The sequence below is a fragment of the Diachasmimorpha longicaudata genome, chromosome 18, assembly GCF_034640455.1.
Source record: "Diachasmimorpha longicaudata isolate KC_UGA_2023 chromosome 18, iyDiaLong2, whole genome shotgun sequence".
In the NCBI taxonomy this organism is placed as follows: domain Eukaryota; kingdom Metazoa; phylum Arthropoda; class Insecta; order Hymenoptera; family Braconidae; genus Diachasmimorpha; species Diachasmimorpha longicaudata.
In genome coordinates, this window is record NC_087242.1 from 2,259,924 (window position 1) to 2,280,936 (window position 21,013).

At 35.8% G+C, this 21,013-nt stretch overlaps 2 protein-coding genes and 1 long non-coding RNA gene across 3 annotated transcripts; 2 read left to right on the plus strand and 1 right to left on the minus strand.

Moving 5' to 3' along the window:
• The first annotated feature begins 252 nt into the window (after nucleotides 1-252).
• LOC135170973 (uncharacterized) lies at nucleotides 253-6,789 on the plus strand. Its single transcript, XM_064137219.1, has 4 exons — nucleotides 253-667; nucleotides 2,845-2,965; nucleotides 3,165-3,380; nucleotides 6,668-6,789. The coding sequence occupies exons 1-4, from the start codon at nucleotides 559-561 to the stop codon at nucleotides 6,678-6,680; spliced, it is 459 nt and encodes a 152-aa protein (XP_063993289.1). The 5' UTR covers nucleotides 253-558; the 3' UTR covers nucleotides 6,681-6,789.
• Nucleotides 6,790-10,214: 3,425 nt separating this feature from the next.
• On the plus strand, nucleotides 10,215-14,862 carry LOC135170974 (uncharacterized). Its single transcript, XM_064137220.1, has 4 exons — nucleotides 10,215-10,320; nucleotides 10,873-11,002; nucleotides 11,888-12,110; nucleotides 14,652-14,862. Exons 2-4 carry the CDS (start codon nucleotides 10,921-10,923, stop codon nucleotides 14,701-14,703), a joined length of 357 nt encoding a protein of 118 aa, XP_063993290.1. The 5' UTR covers nucleotides 10,215-10,320; nucleotides 10,873-10,920; the 3' UTR covers nucleotides 14,704-14,862.
• On the minus strand, nucleotides 14,737-17,717 carry LOC135170975 (uncharacterized). The gene is made up of 3 exons (XR_010300465.1): nucleotides 15,586-17,717; nucleotides 15,281-15,491; nucleotides 14,737-14,812 (listed from the first exon to the last, which is right to left on the minus strand). It is a non-coding gene; the product is annotated as an uncharacterized LOC135170975 (long non-coding RNA).
• Nucleotides 17,718-21,013: the final 3,296 nt, after the last annotated feature.

Here is a 21,013-nt window from a genome sequence, read left to right on the forward strand (position 1 = left end):
CTGCAGTAAGAGGGGCACATGATCACCATCATTATACCATGATCATGTGACCATCTTGAGGAAATCGGAATTTCTTACCGAATTCTCAACTAAAATGTTGATTTTTTAAATTTCTATTTCTCCCTCAGAATTCCTTTTTTCTGCACTTCCTGACACTTTCAAAAAGTACTAAAACTAATTTTTTATGACATTCCTATTCTATAGCATTTACCTGCAGTGCCCCAGCTCTAATTAATTCTAATATAAATCAGCTCCAAAGAACGTCATTAAATTCTCCAAATTATTTTCTCGAATTTATCGAAATTTATAAATTCGCGGATACTTCGGCCCCAAAAACCCAATTGCACACCACTTATGTGCATTTCCAAATAGCCCACGTAATTTCCGGCTGTCCCTGGACCGGAAGGTCATCAACTCCTTCGCAAACACTCAGTAAAACCCCCCAATAACCTTTCCAAACTCTCCTCCGTATAAAGACTACTGGAAAGAACTGCCTCACCCGCAGTTGAATTTCCCATCGTCTGACCTGGATCCGGTCGCTCTCACCCAACATCAAAAATGCAGATTCCAAAATTCTTGTACCTGGCTGTCTTCATCGGTATAATCACAGCAGCCCCAGCACCGGACTCGGGGTCAATAACCTTTCCCGGTGCATCATCAGACGACTGTAAGTAATCTCGCAAGCGGCCGAGGTCCGCCACCACCGCCACCAAAACTCTTTTACAAACCTGAAATTAAAAAAAGATTTTTAAAAAATAACAAACTTAAAAAAATTAAGTAGTGAAGAGTAAAATGGTTTAAAGAATTTTTTAAAAATTGATTTCATTATTATAAAAACAATTTAAGCCTAAGAATAAGTTTAGAGACTTTTTTGGAATAAAAAAACGATTCAAGTCCCAATTTTTTTGTACTAAATAAGTTATGCCAACGTAGCTCTTACAGAGAGAAAAATATAATTTTTTCAATTAAATTAAAAACTGTAAAATATCGTTAATAAGTTGTAATAACTGGGAATTCAGAATGAGACACTCGATATTTAAATTATTATTTTCGGTACGAAACAAGAATTTAAAGTGGATTTTCCAATGGAAATTTCGGGCATTTGTTTATCCAAAATAAATATCATTGGCAAAATTATATTTTTCACTCAATAAATCCGGCGGATCAAGTACATGATGATATGTCTATACATGTACATATGTACATACGATAGTATATAAACTCATACACATACATATGCGGAACACCATATTAAAAATAAAAATAAAAGGATATTGTTTATATGGACCATTTTAGTATGTCTAACCGAGAATTTCTGGATAGCGCAGTGGGTAGCGAGTTAGGGCTCGTAATCGTAAGGTCGTGCGTTCGAATCCGGTTCGGGCTGTTGAGATTTTAAGTTTTCAAAATCGCTTTTCAGGGTTGAGAGACCGGGATTTTATTGACTAGAATTTATTGACCTCCGATTGATGAAATGGCATTTGATAAATAATGCTGTCATTATTTGGCAACGCCGATTGATGCTGTGGTAATTAAGCTCTTGTGATCAATAAAACTATGATGAAATGTCCTGGAACTGGATATTTCGAATGAAATTAACTATAAAAGCACAGAAATGTCATATGTAGAGGCGATACCCCGCAACTGACCTAGACATTCTGTCATCTGATGATTCTGTGAACGCAGATTCTGCTGATAAACATTGATATTAAATCGCGCTATCGTTCATGCCTCGAAGCGCCATGTCCTCGCGTTATTTCAACAACTGGTTTGGCCTTCTTTGATGAATGTGATTCGTAACAACAAAAATTTTCTAAAAATTCTGTGCTAATTTGGGGATTACAATTCATTCGTTGTCGACATATCATGACAAAAAATCATAAACAAAAATATCACTGATGGGAATATCACATCTGAAACATTACAAACAACAATTCCGCACACACGACGTGCGGTGTGTGAAAGCATTTCATATTTGACGCTGCAAGAAACTCGTGAAAACACAGAGAAAAAAAATTTTTTAATTCTTTAAAAATTATGTGTTTGTTCCATAATCTGCCAGTCAACCCAGTATTCCGTAAAAATTATGGAACAGTAACGCGTTTTTTCACTGAAGGTTCTATCCTTTTTCTGGTACGTTTTGAACTTTTTTGTGGAACTTCACTGAAAAAGTGGGTGACTGTTTCGTAATTTTTACCGAATATTTGTTTGACTTGCAGATTACGGAAGTGGCACGTAATTTTTATAGAATTTTTGTCTCTGTGTAGGATTTTGGATTAGATAGGAAGAGAACCAGGATTATTTTCGATATAATTTTACCAGAAAACTGTACTAAAAAATGGATATTCCAGACCGGAATTCGAAGGATTTCGAGTTTTCATGAGAATAATATTTTCTCAGTTATCCGATTGATACGTGAAGAGAACAACCCTTTGAAATTAAAATTCAATTTATCTACAGCAAAGAGACTTAAAAAATTTATGATCATTTAGACTGTCATATTTTTACTTCATGACATTTTGGTTTGTGATTATTTTTATTGTAATAAAAACCCGTGATCGATTGGCTAGTCACTGACATACCTCCATCGAACTTGAAAATCACGAGAGCTATATCGACTCAATCAAATAAAATAACTAATCCTCTTCCAGAAGGTGAAACTAGTTCCAGAATAACATAATTCATCATCAAGTTTAAAATAACCACTGGCTTCGAATAAATTCAGAGCAGGCCAATCACAATCACTTTTTCGTCTCTCCTATAAGATTTATCTTCATCGACTTGAACCGACCATTTCCCCTCTGGCTACCGACTTCCAAATAATTTTATTTATTTATCGATCAGTTTACGACGATGGGCCGTCATCCCGCCACTTGTTTGGCCGGCGAAAGAAGAAGAGGCCGCATTACAATCACTTCTTGGGAGGTCAGGGCTGTCGGGGTCACGGCTGCGACGGTGGCTACGGGTTCGTTGAACGATCCTCGATGCTAACGAACTCTCCCTTTTCTTTATCCCTCTTCCCTGCGTCCTTCTTCACCTTTAATCCTTTTATTTTGCGATACCCCCCATCCCCCCCTGTCCCCCTCACCGCCGCATGGTCCTCAAACCCACCGAATATATCTCGTACCGCAGCGGCCATTCAACGATATATCCTGTTCTTCTAGGTGGCAGCGGCCGGGACACGGGGGTTATTACCCGCAAAATCAGGTTGGTGGAAGTTCCTTAGCGATGGCATCCGCAGGATCCACAGGACCACTTGGCAATGCGCCGAGTCAGGCCAATGCCCAGAGTGCGAGTTTTAAATTTGGGCCTTATTCGGCGACTTTCAGCGTCGCACAAGCCTCCTCCGGCGGTGGTGGAGGATATGGAGGACCAGATTAGTAAGTTGAAATTGTTGGAATATGAGGAACAAAATGATGGAAAAAACACACAGTTAATATTTTAGCAGTAAATTTTAATATATTATTTAGACTCTACTTGTCAAGGGACACTGTACACTCTATGAAATCTTAGAAGAGACTGAAAACTAAATTAGTAGTTAGGCCCCGATTCACCCCTACTTAGAGAGGGCAATAAACTTTACACCCCCTGAAACTTCACTGAGAAATTCCATCTTGAACGTCTCGGGTCACCACATGGTTTCGGGAAAATCCCTTTGGAAAAGTGCAGTAATAAAAAGTCCCAAGGAAAAGGCTCTGACGACAATTAACCAATGAAACATTTTCTCTAGTCTTAAATATAAAAACTCTGGGACGAGTGAATTTTGTATTTGGGGAAAACCTCAAAATTCAACAGAAATTGATTTAGAGAACTGGAAAATTTATATTCATGAGAGACTGTTTGAATTTCCCGCGTCAAATGCACTGACCAATTAGGAAAAAGTCTTACGCATGAAGTTAGTAAATGTATTACGTTGCTAACTTCATTTATGTACTTGAACTTTCTTGACTAAGAAATCATTCATCTGGTCACTGTACGCGATTCCATGACTTTACCAGACAACTTGACTGATATTTCACTCGAGTTTTCTGAGAATATCTCTGAATCTAAGGGAGATAGCGAAATTGTAGTCATTACCTTTATTGTAGATCTCAATCAGCTCCACAAAAAAGGTTATGATAAAAATTTCGGTAGCTCCCTTAGTTTTCGAGATATTTATCAAAAACTGGACGCTAGTCAGAACTGACTGATCTCTTTTTACCCTTTCACTTCTATTGGGATATGGATACAAGTAGATAAATAAATGTAGCAACAATTAATTACTTTAACTTGAAGTCTTTATTATTGGCACGAGAAGGACACGACTGACCTAGAGGACCCTATCCAGAGACTAAATCCTAACTCTTTGAAAAACCTTTACTAAAAAAAAAGGAAAACGTTTATGACTCCAGAGGATAGAGTTCCCTTTGAACTCCACATGTGGTAGGATTGCAAAGTTCTCAAGTTCAGAGCACAACGCATCATAATTAATCCTCTGGAGACTTTTCCAAACACGTCATAAACCTCGTCGAGTGATTTTTGAAGATAAACCGAAGAGCTGTCTTCAAATTTTCCCACAGCTTTTAATTAATTAACTCCTTCAATAAATAATCTCCTGCAACTTCCCCTAACCTCCTCCTATCAAAATCCAACTTATCTTCCACCATTTCCACTGATTATCGATAATTAAAAAATGAAAATCATTTGAAATCAGTCAAAAATCCTCCAAATCACTCTAAACTCTCTAAAATCACTTGAAATCCCTTCAACCCCCCAATAATTCTCTCACGATCTTCATCCCTAAATAATTCCCATCAATTTCCATTGATACATCCCGTTACATTCCCATAAAACCCAACCCAGATGCTCTCGATGACAAATGTACTCGACGAATCGCAATAATTCACGTCCAAATGATGACATAAACCGACAGGATTGTCACACCTGAACCCTCGACGAACCCAAACTCGATGAATTTCTCCTCCACCATCGTCTCTGCCTTATGTAAATATAAAACAGGCGTGTTTATTTATGTGCGCTCCTCCTCTCGGTGTTACCTCTGCAAACACACTCACACACGTCCACACGAACGAAGAAAACCGATGAAATATTTGATGGTGCAGTAATGCTCGTTTGCCATTGTGTCTCGTATATTGCACCCAGTGTTGAACTCGTGAAAAAAAAAATTTCTCTACTTCACTCACTCACTCTCACTCTAGATCACCCATACGTATGCATATTTTTGGGGTCTTTCGTTGGAACGTGTGAAAAAAGGGAAGGGACAAAGAGAAAATGAATCTTCTTGGGGTTCTCAGGCGCTGATCGCGTGTTTTTAACCCTATGCTATATGCAGACGCCCAGACGGAGACTCCGAACTCGTTTTAAAGGGAATATATGGATGTCGAGGATGTGTTGAAGTGGGATGGAAATTTTTGGTGGAATTATTATCGGGCTGTGGCGACGGTGCGGGAATGGGTTGTGGTGCATTGCCAAGAGGCCCTTTTGCCAAATAGTTTTTTTTCTTTTTTTTTTTTTATTTTTGCTGAGTGAAAGATTTTAAAGAAACTGGTTTTCTTTGGTCGTACGAGAGACCTGTGCTATTGTCCGGGTTCTCGGATGTTTTTATATTTTTATATTAACTTCCACCGGAAGATGGAATTGCGACACGTCACGTGGTGGATTTAATTGTTGAATAGTTTTTTTTACTGGATTTTTTTTTGTTAATTTTTGCGTTGAATGGAAGAGGGGAACGTTTTGTGTGACCGATCTATTTATTTATGATACATATGGAGTATATAATATATAATATATTATGTATTATCTTATGTGTATTTATTGTGTATTATATAATGTATATTATGTACATATATATAAATTTAGTCGTTTGGGGAAAGAGTTCAATGATTTGAATTTTGAACAAGTTATTTACAACTAAAATTAAACGAACCCCCGAAAATTGTTAATACACGGGACGAATGCTTTTTCAATTAAAAATATTTTACTATTTGCTGTGTTATTTATGTACGCATGAACAATTACGTTTCCGTTTACATAACACTTTGTTTATAACAATCTTCTAAAAAAATTGAATAAAATCAGAGGAGTTTCCGATGATTTCTGGAAGATTAAGAACTTTAAATTTTAATTTAAAAAAATCAAATGTTCTTATTAGTGCGATAAATAAGAGGAATTATTATACCTCATTTGCCAAATCAAATGAATTTTACGAGATAATCACGAGAAAAAATTTCTAAGAAACATTTTGATGTCAATTAAAAGAAAAATGATATTCCAATACTGGTAATGAAAAATTGTTAATTAAAATTGAATTTTTTCCTAATTTCTGCGAAAATTTTTTCCGAAATCACCAGATATTTACCTAGAACTCCCCAGAAATTACACTTTAACAACAATAAATTTTTTCTCAAACTAAACTCAACCTAAATAACTAAACGTTACTCTCTAATAAATAATTTATTACTCAAACTAAATAAATAAAATTATATAAAAAAATTCTCTCTGTCCAATATTTACTACATAAGTTCATCTACTTTTTTATCAACTTTTTTACATATTATATTACATATTATCTTATATATTATATTCCTCTGTCTCCCTTACCTTAAAACCTAATAAATAAATCACTAAAAATCCACTAATTACCCCTAATTTTTTTTTTAATTTTCAGTTTTGATTACTGAAGTAGCTGAAGGAACCCCTAACTCCACATTCTCATCATCCCTAATTTATATCCCATCATCAACACCATTACTGTCACAATAAAATGATTTAAAGCCCCGAAAAGTCTCAGCCTTGTTAAACGAGGAAATAAATTTTAATACTCTCATTTTTTTATTTAATACTTCCATTCCACCTCAGTCCCTAATCTCCATCGAACATACACTATCCTCCGGTGATTTCTTTTCGTGTGGACCAGCCCTTTGTCTGCCTCTCCCAGCCACCAGATGTTCTCGAAAATAAGAAACGCAGAAGTTCAACGAGACGACGGCATCTCGGTCTCAAGAGCGACAGAGGAAGACGAAGAGAAAAGGAATTAAAGGGAATAAAAAAAAGGATTGAAAATCGGGGGAGGTTTCGCTCCACTCACCGGGGGATTAACTGGTCAGGGAGGGGAGGGAGGAAGGGGGGGAGGGGTTGGAGAATAAAAAAAATGTGGTATCGAGATCCAAAAAGTGCGTGCAATGACCGACCGATACCGACACGCGATCTTGGAAACAGTAATGTAGCAATGGAAGGGATATTGTGGTCCGCTCCATCTTCAATGCTCTGGCCAAATTAAATATAGCGACCAGATGTTAGGGGACCATTGTGTCTCGCTATTTTTAGTTTTCGGGAGAATTGTTTTATTCAAGAGTGAAAAATTGTAAAAAGCGAATGAGTGAAAAATTTAGGCCCAGAAAGAGAAAAATCGTAGGGAAATTGTTGCCCCGGGGGCTGGAGACGAAGGGCAAAATGATGGATTAGTGGAATGAGTTTTATTTGTATATAAAAATAATTATTTATACTATAAATTTTGGGGTTTATTTTGGGATTAATGATGTGGAGGGGGAGAAAACAATTTTTTTGGAAAATATTTATTTACTGCAGAGAAGAATTTATTTAGTTATAATTTTATTTCTGAGTTTTAATTAGTTTTTAGGGAGATTGATATGGATTTAAATTAGGATTATGATATTAGAGTGGAGGATGAGGATTTTTTGAGTGACCTTGAATGAAGTGTTGATAATTATTTAGTTTTTCGAAATTTCGGATTTTCTTGAGGGAGGAATTTCGATGAATTATTTAATAGTTATAATTATTACAGGAGTTCATTCAATGTTATCAAAAACATGATCATATTTTAGAACAATATAATTGTTAGATAGTTGCTCAATTGCAAAAATGAAGGATTTAAAAAATAAACATTTCTATAAAGTAAATGGATATTTGGCAAAAATAATTTTTTTTATCATTTTTTATTTTACTTTAAATGAAAAATCGATGGAAATCCTTCAACCCAATTGGTCCGGCATTTTTTCATAAATTTTCATTTCGTTCTGAATCGATTTTCGCAAATATCTCGAAAACCATCGAACCGATTTTAATTTTTCACATCTCAAAATGTTCATCTCGATGTACTTTATCTCAATCAATCAGAATCGATATACCCGTTATCACAAAGTTTTCGAGATATTTCGATTTTTCTGTTTTATCCCAAAAAATCTGTTAGCATAGTACCGTTCCGAAAAATTAATTCATTATTTTAAAATTTGGCATAAAAATTAGGGCTTTAGTAAAAATCTGGATCTTAGTTATGAATAATTCCGTAAAATATCTTACTAAAAAATATTTTTACTAAAGATATTTTAAATTGAAAATGCTCTCAACGCAAAATATATTTCCTTTACATTTTTTTTCAGGATATTTTGGGGAAATATCTTAACGTAAAAAATTCATTATCGCACCCCCTAAAAATTACGATAAATTGCAGTGATCGTTCTATTTGATTATATTTTTTACATTTATCACGTTGCATATGGCGACCTGTGATTTCTAACGATTCGTTCATGCATGACACTTTAAAGATCTCATAAATAAACGAAACGGAATTACGGAATCGATTTGGAAATTTCACGTGATAATATCGTAATTTTTCGCATGCGATTCAGATAAAAATTGCGGCACTTTCAGGAAAGATCCCGTAACAGCCCTGTAAATGTCCGATAATTGCCCTTCACTCTGGAATTACGGGAAAAATAAATAAATTTTATTAAATATTTTTCTTGGTGTGTGAAATTATTCCATATTAACCGGAGAATTTCAATTTTTCCTGCGGCACAGAGAGAAATATTAAAAGTAAAGTGGAATATTTCATGAACTAATGATCCCACTTAGTTCTGCAACATCAAACATTTAATTGCCTACATGAAATTTTATGGCGAATTGCAAATTTATGACCGAATTTTTGTTAACAAACTTTTTTTTTGGACAAAACAGAAAAATTGGAATATCTCGAAATTTTAGGGGGAACGAGTTCGTATATTTTGATTGATTGAGATGGAGCACATCGAGACGAATATTTTGAGATGTGAAACATTGAAATCGGTTCGATAGTTTTCGAGATATTTGCGAAAATCGATTCAGAACGAAACGGAAATTCATGAAAAACGGCTGGACCAATCGGGTTGAATTTTAGCACTGACTTAGCCCTTAATGTTTGCGATTCGATGAATTTTGATTTTTCTCGGGATAACTTTAGCCCTTTAAATTTTTAAAATAATTTTAGCCCTTTAATTTTCTGAAATAATTTTAGCCCTTTAATTTACTAAAATAACTTTAGCTCTTTAATTTTTTAAAATAATTTGAGCCCTTTAATTTTCTGAAATAATTTAGCCCTTTAATTTTTAAAAATAACTTTAGCCCTTTAATTTCCTGAAATAATTTTAGCCCTTTAATTTTTAAAAATAACTTTAGCTCTTTAATTTTCTGAAATAATTTTGGGCCCTTTAATTTTTTAAAATAACTTTAGCCCTTTAATTTCCTGAAATAATTTTAGCCCTTTAATTTTCTAAAATACCTTTAACCCTTTAACTTTCCAAAAAAGCGGGTCAAGTCAACATTTCCCTCAAATTTCACATTTTACATTTCAACCCCTTCTACCCCCTGTCCCCCAAACCTAAAAAATCCAAAAATCCCACGATCCCAACCATCCACTCGCCCCAAAATCCCCAAAACCATTTTCCCCTCAAAAAAAAAACCTCAATAAATTCAAACCCACCATCACCATCCCCGAAACCCCATTTCTCTCCAATTCCCCCCAAAAACCTCACCCCTTTCTCCTCAAACAATTTATTCCGACCACCAAAATATCGTCGTGCTTCTCCCCCGATAAAAACCCAAAATTTATCACTGTTTACCGTAAACATTAATGTTTTTGCGGCGAAGGGCTACGGCCCTGATAGCCGATAAACCAGTCCCTCCCGGGATGACCAAAAGGACATGAAGAAGTGGTAAACGTCGAGAAAATAAACCTAAAAATGTGAAAAGGATGAAAGAGTAAGAAATAAAAAATATAAATAAAAGAGTGAAATAGAAAGTGGTCGGTCCGGTGCAACAACCTACAGTCTGTGTGACGTATTAAAGTACACTTCCCGCATGCTCTCTGTGTGTACATTTTTCTCAGTGGTTCCTGTTCTTTCGCCGAAGTGTTTTGTGTACAGTAAGTGCACCGGTGGGGTGGGGGGGTGGGGGGGATAGGACCCTCCTGTTGGCTCAAGAGCGATTGCTGCTCGCATTTCTCGTGCGGTTGTCTACTCGGAAAGTATCCTCGGGGTATTGTCGGTAAGTGGACACTTGATTCCAGCGAAATCTCAAAAATAATATTCATTTCCAAGACCATCCACTCACTTTTCAAATATCCGACTGTTTCTCCCGAAAAAACTGCAGACAATCAATGGATCAATTTCAACAATTTCGGTTGATAAATAGACTCGATCAGGACCGCGGAGAATTTAAAAATCGCTCATGACAGCATCGGTTGACAGTACGAAGACCGATAAATGAATTAGACACTCAAATAACTGAACATAAATTTCTATCCTCGATATAATTATTCGGAATGCAATTATCTGTGTCGAATAATTATCTTTGTCACGCGAGTCCTCGCCCCGCGTGACCTCGCGACAATTTATTAAACTTTTACTTGTGTCGGTCGCGATTTAAAGCCCGAGTATTTCATAATTCCCAGTCAGTACTGTTATTACTCCCTCACGCGTCGCTGAATTTATTCTACTGACTCAAATATGAATTCCGTGGTGGTGGATGTGGTGAAGTTTTGTATGACGTGATGTATCGTTGTGCGTAATGAAGTACTTATTTTGTTGATTTGTTTAGAAAAAAAAAGAAAAAATCATTTAGGCCCTTCCGACATTTATCCCGAACATGGCGAAACTTTTGGCACTTCTGGTGATCGCATTGGTCTGCGTTATTGTCAACGTTCAGAGTCAAGAGGCTAACACAAAACGTGAGTAATTTTTTTTATTGATTTTTTTCGATAGCGTGCGTAAAATAGAATTTTACGCACGGCCTGCATTGCGTGCGAAAAATTCATTTTACGCACCGTCGGCTCTGCGTTGGGAAATTTTTATTTTTTGTAGGTACGACGATGGGTGCGGAAAATTTTGTTTTACACACGATCCACCCTCCGTGCGAAAAAATATAATTTTACGCACGATCTGCCCTGCGTGTGAAAAACTGAATTTTGCGTACGATCTACCCTTCGTGCGAAAAATTTAATTTTACACACGATCCACCCTGCGTGCGAAAAATTTAATTTTACACACGATCCACCCTGCGTGCGAAAAAATATAATTTTACGCACGATCTGCCTTGCGTGGAAAAAATATAATTTTACGCACGATCTGCCCTCCGTGCGAAAAAATTTAATTTTACGCACGATCTTCTCTGCGTGCGAAAAATGTAATTTTACGCACGATCCACCCTTCGTGCGAAAAATTTAATTTTACACACGATCCGCAGTGCGTGTGAAAAAATTAATTTTACGCACGATCTGCCCTGCGTGTGAAAAATTGAATTTTGCGTACGATCTACCCTTCGTGCGAAAAATTTAATTTTACACACGATCCGCCCTGCGTGCGAAAAATTGAATTTTATATACGATCCGCAGTGCGTGCGAAATAGGTAATTTAACGCACGGTTCACCCTACGTGCGAAAAATTCCACTCCTCGCACACTGTGATTGACAATATTATTTAATACTCATGGGAAAAGTGTTCCTTATCTCGTTGAATTACATGACACAGACACTTTTCCGCACTTGTATCGAAATATCCAGTTATTGGTTATTCGATGATTACTTGGATGACGCCTTGTTTTATTGGATTTACAGCGGTATTTGGACAAGCATTCGACGAAATTGTTGTATCATCGGACCTGAATGTGAGAAGGAAATCGAAGGAAAATCGTCAGGGCAAAAAATTACTGTCGAACGTGCCGTCAGGAACTACAGGTCCGCCTGGTAAACCTACAGAAATTGCATCGAGGCTTGTGTCCAGCGATGGAAGTAGAATTGAACTGGAGAAAAGGGAGCGTCGAGATATTACGAAGAAAAGGTAATGACGTGGATATTTAAATGAGGAAAAAATGTTTATGGAGACAGGTATGTCACTCGCATCCACTTAGAGAGAAATCAATTAATCAATCAATAAATGTATTTCTTCTGTAATTCCAGAGGGGAATGAGGACATAAAGAATTTTACGTAATCGTCAAGGAATTTTTCCAAAAAATTTCGTAATTTTTACTCGAATCAGTCGTTAAAAATCGTAAATCTCTGGCATTTCCTTTTGTAGTCAATTACGTAATTGATCAATGTTTAGTAATTGCTACTTAATATATTAATGAATATATATTTATTCCCTTGTCATGTATACCGAGAGGCTATTCAATTTAAATTAATTGAGTTTAATTGATTTTAAATTTGTGATTACACTTATTTTGTGAAAGGGAAGGAAATAAGTTAGGGATCTCTTGCCATTTTTGTTTTATGACATACCACAAATGAGGTGAAAATAGGATATTTGTGCTTCTAGGGTGAAAAAAATTTTAACTTAAGTGATAATCACTTAATTTTTGACTTAAGTGATTATCAATCACTTCAGTCAGAAAATAGTTTATTCCCGTGTGGCACACGTTATTTTAGTCTTTTAGAGACTAAAAAGTGCGATTCGAACGTTGATTCGTTCGATTAAATCGCGCTTTTCAGTCCTTGGAGGAATAAAACTATTTTCTTTTTGGTATAATATTCGAATAGGATTCGATAGTTTCCGACTGCATCATTTTATACGATGTCATCAACTGCAAGTGATTTTCCTAGATTTGTAGGGATTTCAGTCTTAAGTGACGCAGTAATTGTATAAATAAGTGGCCCCTCCATGTGTACCGTGTTCGAGTTTTTACATTTTTTGCGGTATTAGGGACCCAATTTCTGCCCAACCGTATCGTGTTTACCCCAGGCGTTGTACGCCACGTACCGACTCTCTTGGAGACCAAGGGAAGCCATCGGAAAAAATGGTAATCATGGAGAACCTTGGAAAACCATTGTAAACCTTAGTAACCAATCATGGAAAACCGTAGAACACCTTGAAAAACTATGGGAAACCTTGGTAACCATGAAAAACGTTGGAAAACTATAGTGAACCTTGGAAAACCATGGAAAACTATGGAAAACCTTGGAAAACTATGATAAACCTTGGAAAACCATGTTAACCATGGAAAACCTTGATAAATCTGGGCCGACGTAGCGCCCATCAACCAAACTTCATAGGAAAAATTTGTTTCAAGACTTCTCTATGATTCTTCGTATCTAGACTTCCCTTCGACGGTTTTCGAAAGATTAAAAATCCAATACCTTAACCCGGACGCGAACCCGCACCTCACGGGTCCCGTCGTCCGGTCGAGCGATTTAACCACTTCGGCCACAATCGCTGGTTTTCGTTACTGAATATATGATATTATTCATTCGTGCATAATTTATTTTGTGGGATTTTCAGTGTAACATAAGAGACAGTTAAATAAATGATCGAGGTTTGTCCGTAAGGACAGATTTACATAATATATGGGGGATAATATATGATATATTATAACATCATATATCTGATTATTCATACGATATATCATATACATAATATATAATAATTATATATAATACACAATTATATTAATCGTATTAATATATAATGTATTATATATAATAGGGCAATTCCATATATTTTCCAATATATCTGAAAATATAAATATTTCCCATAGCTTTGTCTTATAACTTCCCTTTTGAAATCATCGTGTCTGATCATGAACGGATTTTCTACTTGTTATTTCAAAATAGTTGACTCAGTAGATTTCGTGCCGATGCTCATATACAGGAAACCATGTTATCAACTGAGTTTAACATGTCCAGAGTGTACTCTACCTTACCGACAATGTCATGCAGATTTTGAATATAAAAATAGCTCAATCATACGCACGAAAGTAAACATCGAATAACATTGACATGATAATTAACGTTTTTGTTAACGAGATTCGACTTTTTTTTATCCAAAATTCACTGGTACGTTATCGATGCGATTGATCAGAAAAATATTACGTCATTGACTTTCGTCATTATCTTATGGTTCACAAATCCGGGTATAGTACCGAAGACATGGGAAAAGGGGCCAGTGTTGGCCCACGGTTGGCTGAGTGTTGTGCGAAGACTGCCAGCACTGGGATAACCCTGGCCCGACTATTTTCTCTGCCGTAATATATATAATATATAATTACGATAATTTTTCTGCGTTTTTCGGTTTTGGGATTTTTTTTGTTGAGTTTTGAAAAAAAAAACAGGACAATTTCTACGCCATCTTGAACCTTCTTGAGTCATTAAATAATAACAAATTGTAAAAATGTTGTATTTTTTTAGGTCAATCGTATCGTAAATATAATATGTTAATATTTGGCTGGAGGCCCTCGGGGGATAGTCAGTTGTAAATTTTTAAGGAAATTTAGAACGAATTTTATTGAAAAAAATAAATAAATAAATAAGGGTAGAATAAAATAAGAAATAAGTGTAGACCATTTTTAATCTCTGCGTTAACACCACCACTCACTGATTTTCCAGATGGCAAGATCTCGGTTCCGCTGGATATCTGCTGAAATATCGTAAACGTTGATTCCCGCAATAAAAAAAAAATTCAACTGAGCACGTTTTGCGAGGACAACCGCACGACACTCACCACCTCATCTGTGATCACACGTTTCGGCCCCGCTTTTGGACTTCGGCTGTTACAAAAAGGATAATAAAAATTTTCAGTCACACAAAATAACAAGAACTACATTAATTATTTTCCTACCGATTCCTTTCAACTTCCTGTCAGTGTCTTCAACACACGAAAAGTAATTTAAAGAAAAAACTGTTCTTTTATCATTGCAAATCGTCCTCTTTTATTTATTGGGATTTTTTCAAGTTTCATTTTTACCAATATTGGATTTTGGATTGGAATTTACTAAATAATATCAACCGATTTAACTATCAACTTTAATTATTTATTACCGCACGCAGAAGGTTTATCTTTCTCCTACGATGTCCCCAGAGGAATTGACTCTTAGTGACCAAAGTTTTGACACTCTGGACCCATTTGACAAGAGGCCCTTATTATCTCATTTCTTTGTTTTCTTTCTGTGCTTCGGTTTATTAAAACTATTCTAAACATTCCGGCACTATTCTGAGAAAAACAATAAAATACTGACATGGAATAAACCAAAGAGGATTGACTGAAGTAGAGGCTCAGTTCTGGGGGCTTTAGTGACCCCCGCGGCATCGTAGGACCCAAAGAGGATTGACTGAAGTAGAGGCTCAGTTCTGGGGGCTTTAGTGACCCCAGCGACATCGTAGTACCTCACACCAGAAGAGGCAGGGCGCCACACGCAATCCTGGGGTGTCCTCCGCGTCACCGAAATACTTTTTTTTCCATTAAAATTAGATAACATTAGGATAAGCAGAAAGAAAGGAAGTCCTGAAAATTCCAGAATTGACCTACCCTTAGCGGACATACCTTAAATGAAAGTGCCTCCAAAAAAGTCTAATCAGCTGGAGAATTCCCAAACATTTTAGACCCTACGACACATGTCTCAAAGCCTTCCCCTCCATTTTTTTCGCAGATCCTCAGACACATAAAACTAAGGACTCCTTTAATTTTAGGTTAGTTCTAATTTGTCACCTAGCAAGCTCGTCACTCCGATCTCCAAAATTCTCTGTCGACTTGGTTGTTGAATAACTATTGTTTCTCGATTAAACAAAAACAAAAAAAAAAGTTGCCTTCTAAGCACCACTAGGTGAAGCTTTCGACTATGCTGTACCTCGCAATTGCATACCAGCATTTGTTTTGTCTCATTCATCGGCTTGCTCTTTTTGCTGTTTTAAGTTTTTCCACATTCATACTGTCAATTTGGCTGTGGTGTTTATTTATCCTCGCATCCTCATATCAGAACACGAGTGAACCTACATTTTTTAAGTGGGTTCCGAACCACTTGTTCCTCGATTAAAATATCAGTTTATTTTAAGAATAAATCTGTGTTCAAAGTTTATTTATTGAGAATCCAACAATCGCATTTTCCCAAATTTAAACTGTAGCACTTTAAAAATTTTTCTATATCAAATAAGAAATTTTCAAGTTAATAACGTATGGTCTTGTAGTCCAATGTTCTGAATCAATTTTTGCTATCGTACCATTTTATAAACAACAAAAAATTTGTTTCTTCGCAGTGAACATGAGATTCTTCAGTTTTGAAGTGGAAAATCACGAAAACTAAAGGCAAAATGTGTCTAGATATTATCGATTCACGATTCGTCGCGTCGGTACACGAGTGTTTACGTCGATTTGGTTACACTTGTGATTATTTTATGTTGTCCCATGGATATTAGTGGGTAATTCCTGGCCCTGATCGTCACCAGTGACTACTGATTAGATCGGCTGTTTCTAAAATCTATTGCTTCCTTCAGCCATTTGTATCTGAAATATCAATTTATATTCTTGAATTTCAACGGATACTTTGCATTTATAGATTTTTTTCTATTGTTACGTGAGAGAAGTTGTCCTCTGCTTGCCGAAGCTGCCCTTCGAATTGATAAATAATGTCTAGATAACTGCGATAAAAATCTAACGCGTCGCCTCAACACATTAATTTCCCTGAACTAGGCGGACACGGTAGCTAAGTTGCACGTGATAAATTTCAAAATTGTGATTTGGTGTTTAAAAATTAGGAAAATTAAGACTTACAGATTATCATATGATAAATGAATTTTTCAATAAAATTAAAAAACTTAATTTTCTTATTAACGTGTCTCATGAGGGGGTGAAAAATGATGGTAAGGGGTTGATTGAGGGGTCAAATTAAGGGTAATTTATTGTATTTCTATTTAATATAGAATAATTCATTGAAATTAGAGTAGAAACTGAAAAATTTTCAGATTTAAGAAGAAAAAAGGAGAAATTTTCAGAGTGTGATGTTCTAAAATTTACGGATTATCGATTATAGGATTCGTTGTAATCGATGGAATGAATAAAGAGTATTAATTGGAAAATCTCGAAGGGATTTTGATATTGATATATGGTATATCGTCACTGGTCGAATCTAAAATCCCACTAATTGACTAAAAATTATCATTTGTCAAGTCTGACATAACGTAAACAATTGATGTGATCGTTATTATTTTTTTTCAAATGTTAATGATAGTTATCATAAATTAAAAATTCAGATTTTTAGCTGTAAATTTTTCCCGTATTTTTTCCAATTTTCTCTAAATTAATAATTTATGATATCAAGAACATCGTTCGCGTTTCATAACATTCTAGATAACTTGCAATCGAAATTCGATAATCGATAAATCGGTCAAACACAACGCGTCCAGTCGCCAGCAAAAGGAGAAGAAAAAAAATAAAAATAAAATAATTCTTCAAATGGGAAAACTTGGATTTTCATGATTTTACCCAAAATTCACATTTTTCAATGACAAAGAATGAAACAAAAGTATCAACTTTCTCATGCAAAAGGTAGATAAGACAATTGTTGAATATTTTACACAATTTATAATAAAAACAATAAAAAAAAAATTTCCAACAGTAAATAAGGGACCAAAAACCCCTAAAAACCTCTCAAAGTTCCCACTGTCACTTAATTTCCTCGCCCTACCCCCTCCCTCACCTCCCAAACCCCAAAAACTAGCCGATCACGATCGATAATCGTTTCACACGATAGTCCCCTCCCCCTCCCCCTCTTCATCGTCCCCCAATTTTCTGCTGGGACATCAGACCATCCGCTGGCACATTCACAAATAAATTTGGTTTTATTTTTATAGCCACCGACTCATCCATAATGCAACCAACCAATTTATTGGTCTTCGATTTAATATCTGTTTTAAGGAATCACAAAGGACCTCCGTTTTACGTTTTATTCGGCGAACTGTCGATATAAATTAACTCAAAATTTCATCCGCGTAGTGACCAGAGTCTTCTGGTATTCCTCACTGCCATGACTTCTAGTGCATTGGAATTGGTGGATATGTCCACCAGAGTTCGCGGTGTTCACGTGAAAACGATTGAAATATAAAATTGTCAGTCGAATCCGCGTAAAACTCGTAGGTTTGTCAACGACTACGGGAATCGGACAAAGGATTCCAGCAAGACGAATGGCCATAGGTACGAGCATGGAATTTTCATTATTATGGGAATTGCATCATCGTGGTACGAGGGAAGGGAGGAAGGAGTCTTTATCCATCTGGAAGACGGAATGCTATTCGTCTGTGTCAAGATTGTTTACAGGTGGAGGTCATTATTTCTTTTCATCTGGAATATACTACGGAATTATCCAAATGTCTTGTTGCAGGGGGACGAATGGCCTTGAAGATTCATTTGGTTGATGTTGTTGGGTGAAAGGTACTGGTGATGGTGGTGATGATGGTGATGATTCATTGAGGATGATATGGGGTAATTAATGTGGAGGGATTGATGAAGTCATTGGGTTTCGGTGAGAGTCTTCAACAGGTGCCATCACAATTTCGTGGAGACTGAAGACTTTTGATGATGATGAGGATTATTATATGATGGATCATCTAGTCCTCTCTCGCTGCATTATATGAATTAGGTTTCACTGTTTTGATTACCGTAGAAGATCCTTTTAATTGCTTTTGGTAATTAAATTCTAATTTATATGAAGACATCCGATTTTTCTTTATATTTAAGAATTTTAAGAATTTTTCCAGAATCATTTACTCTCTTGGGGACTTCATTTTAATTATGAAGGACTGACAATCTTATCTTATAATGAAATGAATGATTGGGATTTTAATTAGTGGAATAATTATTGTGTGAGTTGTAGTTATGATTTTATTGGATTAAGATTGAGTATTAATTTTTTTAAAGAAAATATTGTTTTTCTGTGGTGACTAAAACTTAGAATATAAAATATCTCATATATAAGAATGATGATAATTCATTTTTCTTTGGTATTACATTCTGTGTTTTACACCTCCTTCTACTCCTCTCTTAATCTAAGTAATAAACTATAAATAACTTTCCAAACTTTGTAACTGGTATTCTAGATATTCGGAAAATATAAATATTCTGACGAGCATGTGGGAGCCCTTTGCTAGGCTTGCGAGCATTTAAATGGTAGGCTATTTGCTTATTTGTTTGTTTAATATTGTTAGAAATATGATTTTAAAAAGGCGCGCCCAAAGTCTCTGCTCTTCCTACTGTAAACCCCGTCGATCAGTGGGTGAGATCTCGATTATATGAGGAACATGTCGTTGGACCAGTGTCCACTCATATTTAACAATTAGAAAATCAAAATGTCTTTTAATTCAAATTAAAACATATAAAGACTTTAATTACTTCTTCCCTTAATATATTACAAATATCATATATATGAGATGTATATGATACAGCATATAATTATGGCGATCATTATATGATGAATCATGTACTCCTCTTTTTGCAATCAGAGATTATGTTTTTATTATATTAATTAGGTTTCACTGTTTCAATTAACTTGGAAGATCCTTTTAATTGCTTATGGGAATTCAATTCTAATTTGTATGAAGACATTCGTGTTTTCCCTATATTAAAGAAGGATTATTTCCAGAGTCATTTACTTTCTTGGGGGCTTCATTTTAATTATGAAGGAATGAAAATCTCCGCATAAATTAGAATGAAATTCCAATAAGCAATTAAAAGCTGCTCATAATTTAATGGAAAAGTGGAAAGTGATTCAAACAAAGAGAACAATAACTCTGATTTTAAAAAACGAGTCTTTTATACAAATCAGCATTAAATTCTAATAATTAATTTGAACTGATTAGAAGGTGCGATGATAAAAATCCTTTAAAATGCAAAACCTCTTCCTTTTTCAATACCAATGCACATGGACACTCACATGCGAAATCTCCTACTCGGATTACATATAAATGTCGAGATGCAAAGTGCAGTCGTTTGACGTAAGAGCTGCTTCTCAATATTAATATTTTGTTAGTTATCCAGGTTGCCTGACGTGTTGGTCATGATCAAGGATAACTCTCCCCAGTCAGATCAAAAGTCTAGCAATGTCCAATGGCGGTGGCCGTTGTCTTCGTGTCTAGCATCAACAATTTTCTCAGTCTTTCCAGGTTCGCCTCAACGCGTTATCCGACTCCTTTTTTCATTTTTTTCAATGTTTTTCCCGCATTCACCCCTTTTGATGTTATCTTGCGCCTGCGTATTTATAGAAAATATTGCAAATTTATGACACCGCACGATTCAACGAGCGCATTAGACTCCGTCATGACGTTCACCGCGCAGGGCTTTGGACCAGGACTCAGGGAGGGTTCGAAAAGTCGAAGAAATTGATGAACGATTGAGTTACGCGCGTCAGGAGGTGAATTTAGACTAAAATTTAATTTTCCAGTCGTATCGGTTTTGGAGGAATAAATTCCCAAAATTTTGAGTCGAAAATGAGTTTTAAATTCTTGTCACATGAATATTTTATCTGCAATTGGAATTCCGGCAAAATTCATCAAATTCCGATAGAATTCCAATTGAAAAAAAAATTAAGAGCTGTCAATTTTCATTGATCTAGTTATAACAATTCAATTATTACCGAGAAATAATGAGATTGAAAGATTCTCCAGATTTTTCCAAAATCATCATTCATTGCAGCGAGATCGCTACATGACTCTATACTTTGTCATTATTAGTAATTAGTAAGTCTTCGGTCGATGAATTAGCCACCGTCGACTCGACGAGGTTTGATGATTCCATCGTCGGCCGATTCTGGGCCCATCATCGATAGTGACATTAATGGTTAATAAATCCGGAAATGCGGCGATGGCCGAATTGATGAAATCGCACGGCCGAACGGCGGGACCCGTGAGACGCAGGTTCGATTCCGGCTCAGGGTATTGGAATTTTTAATCTTTCGGAAACCGTCGAACGGAAGTCTAGACACCGC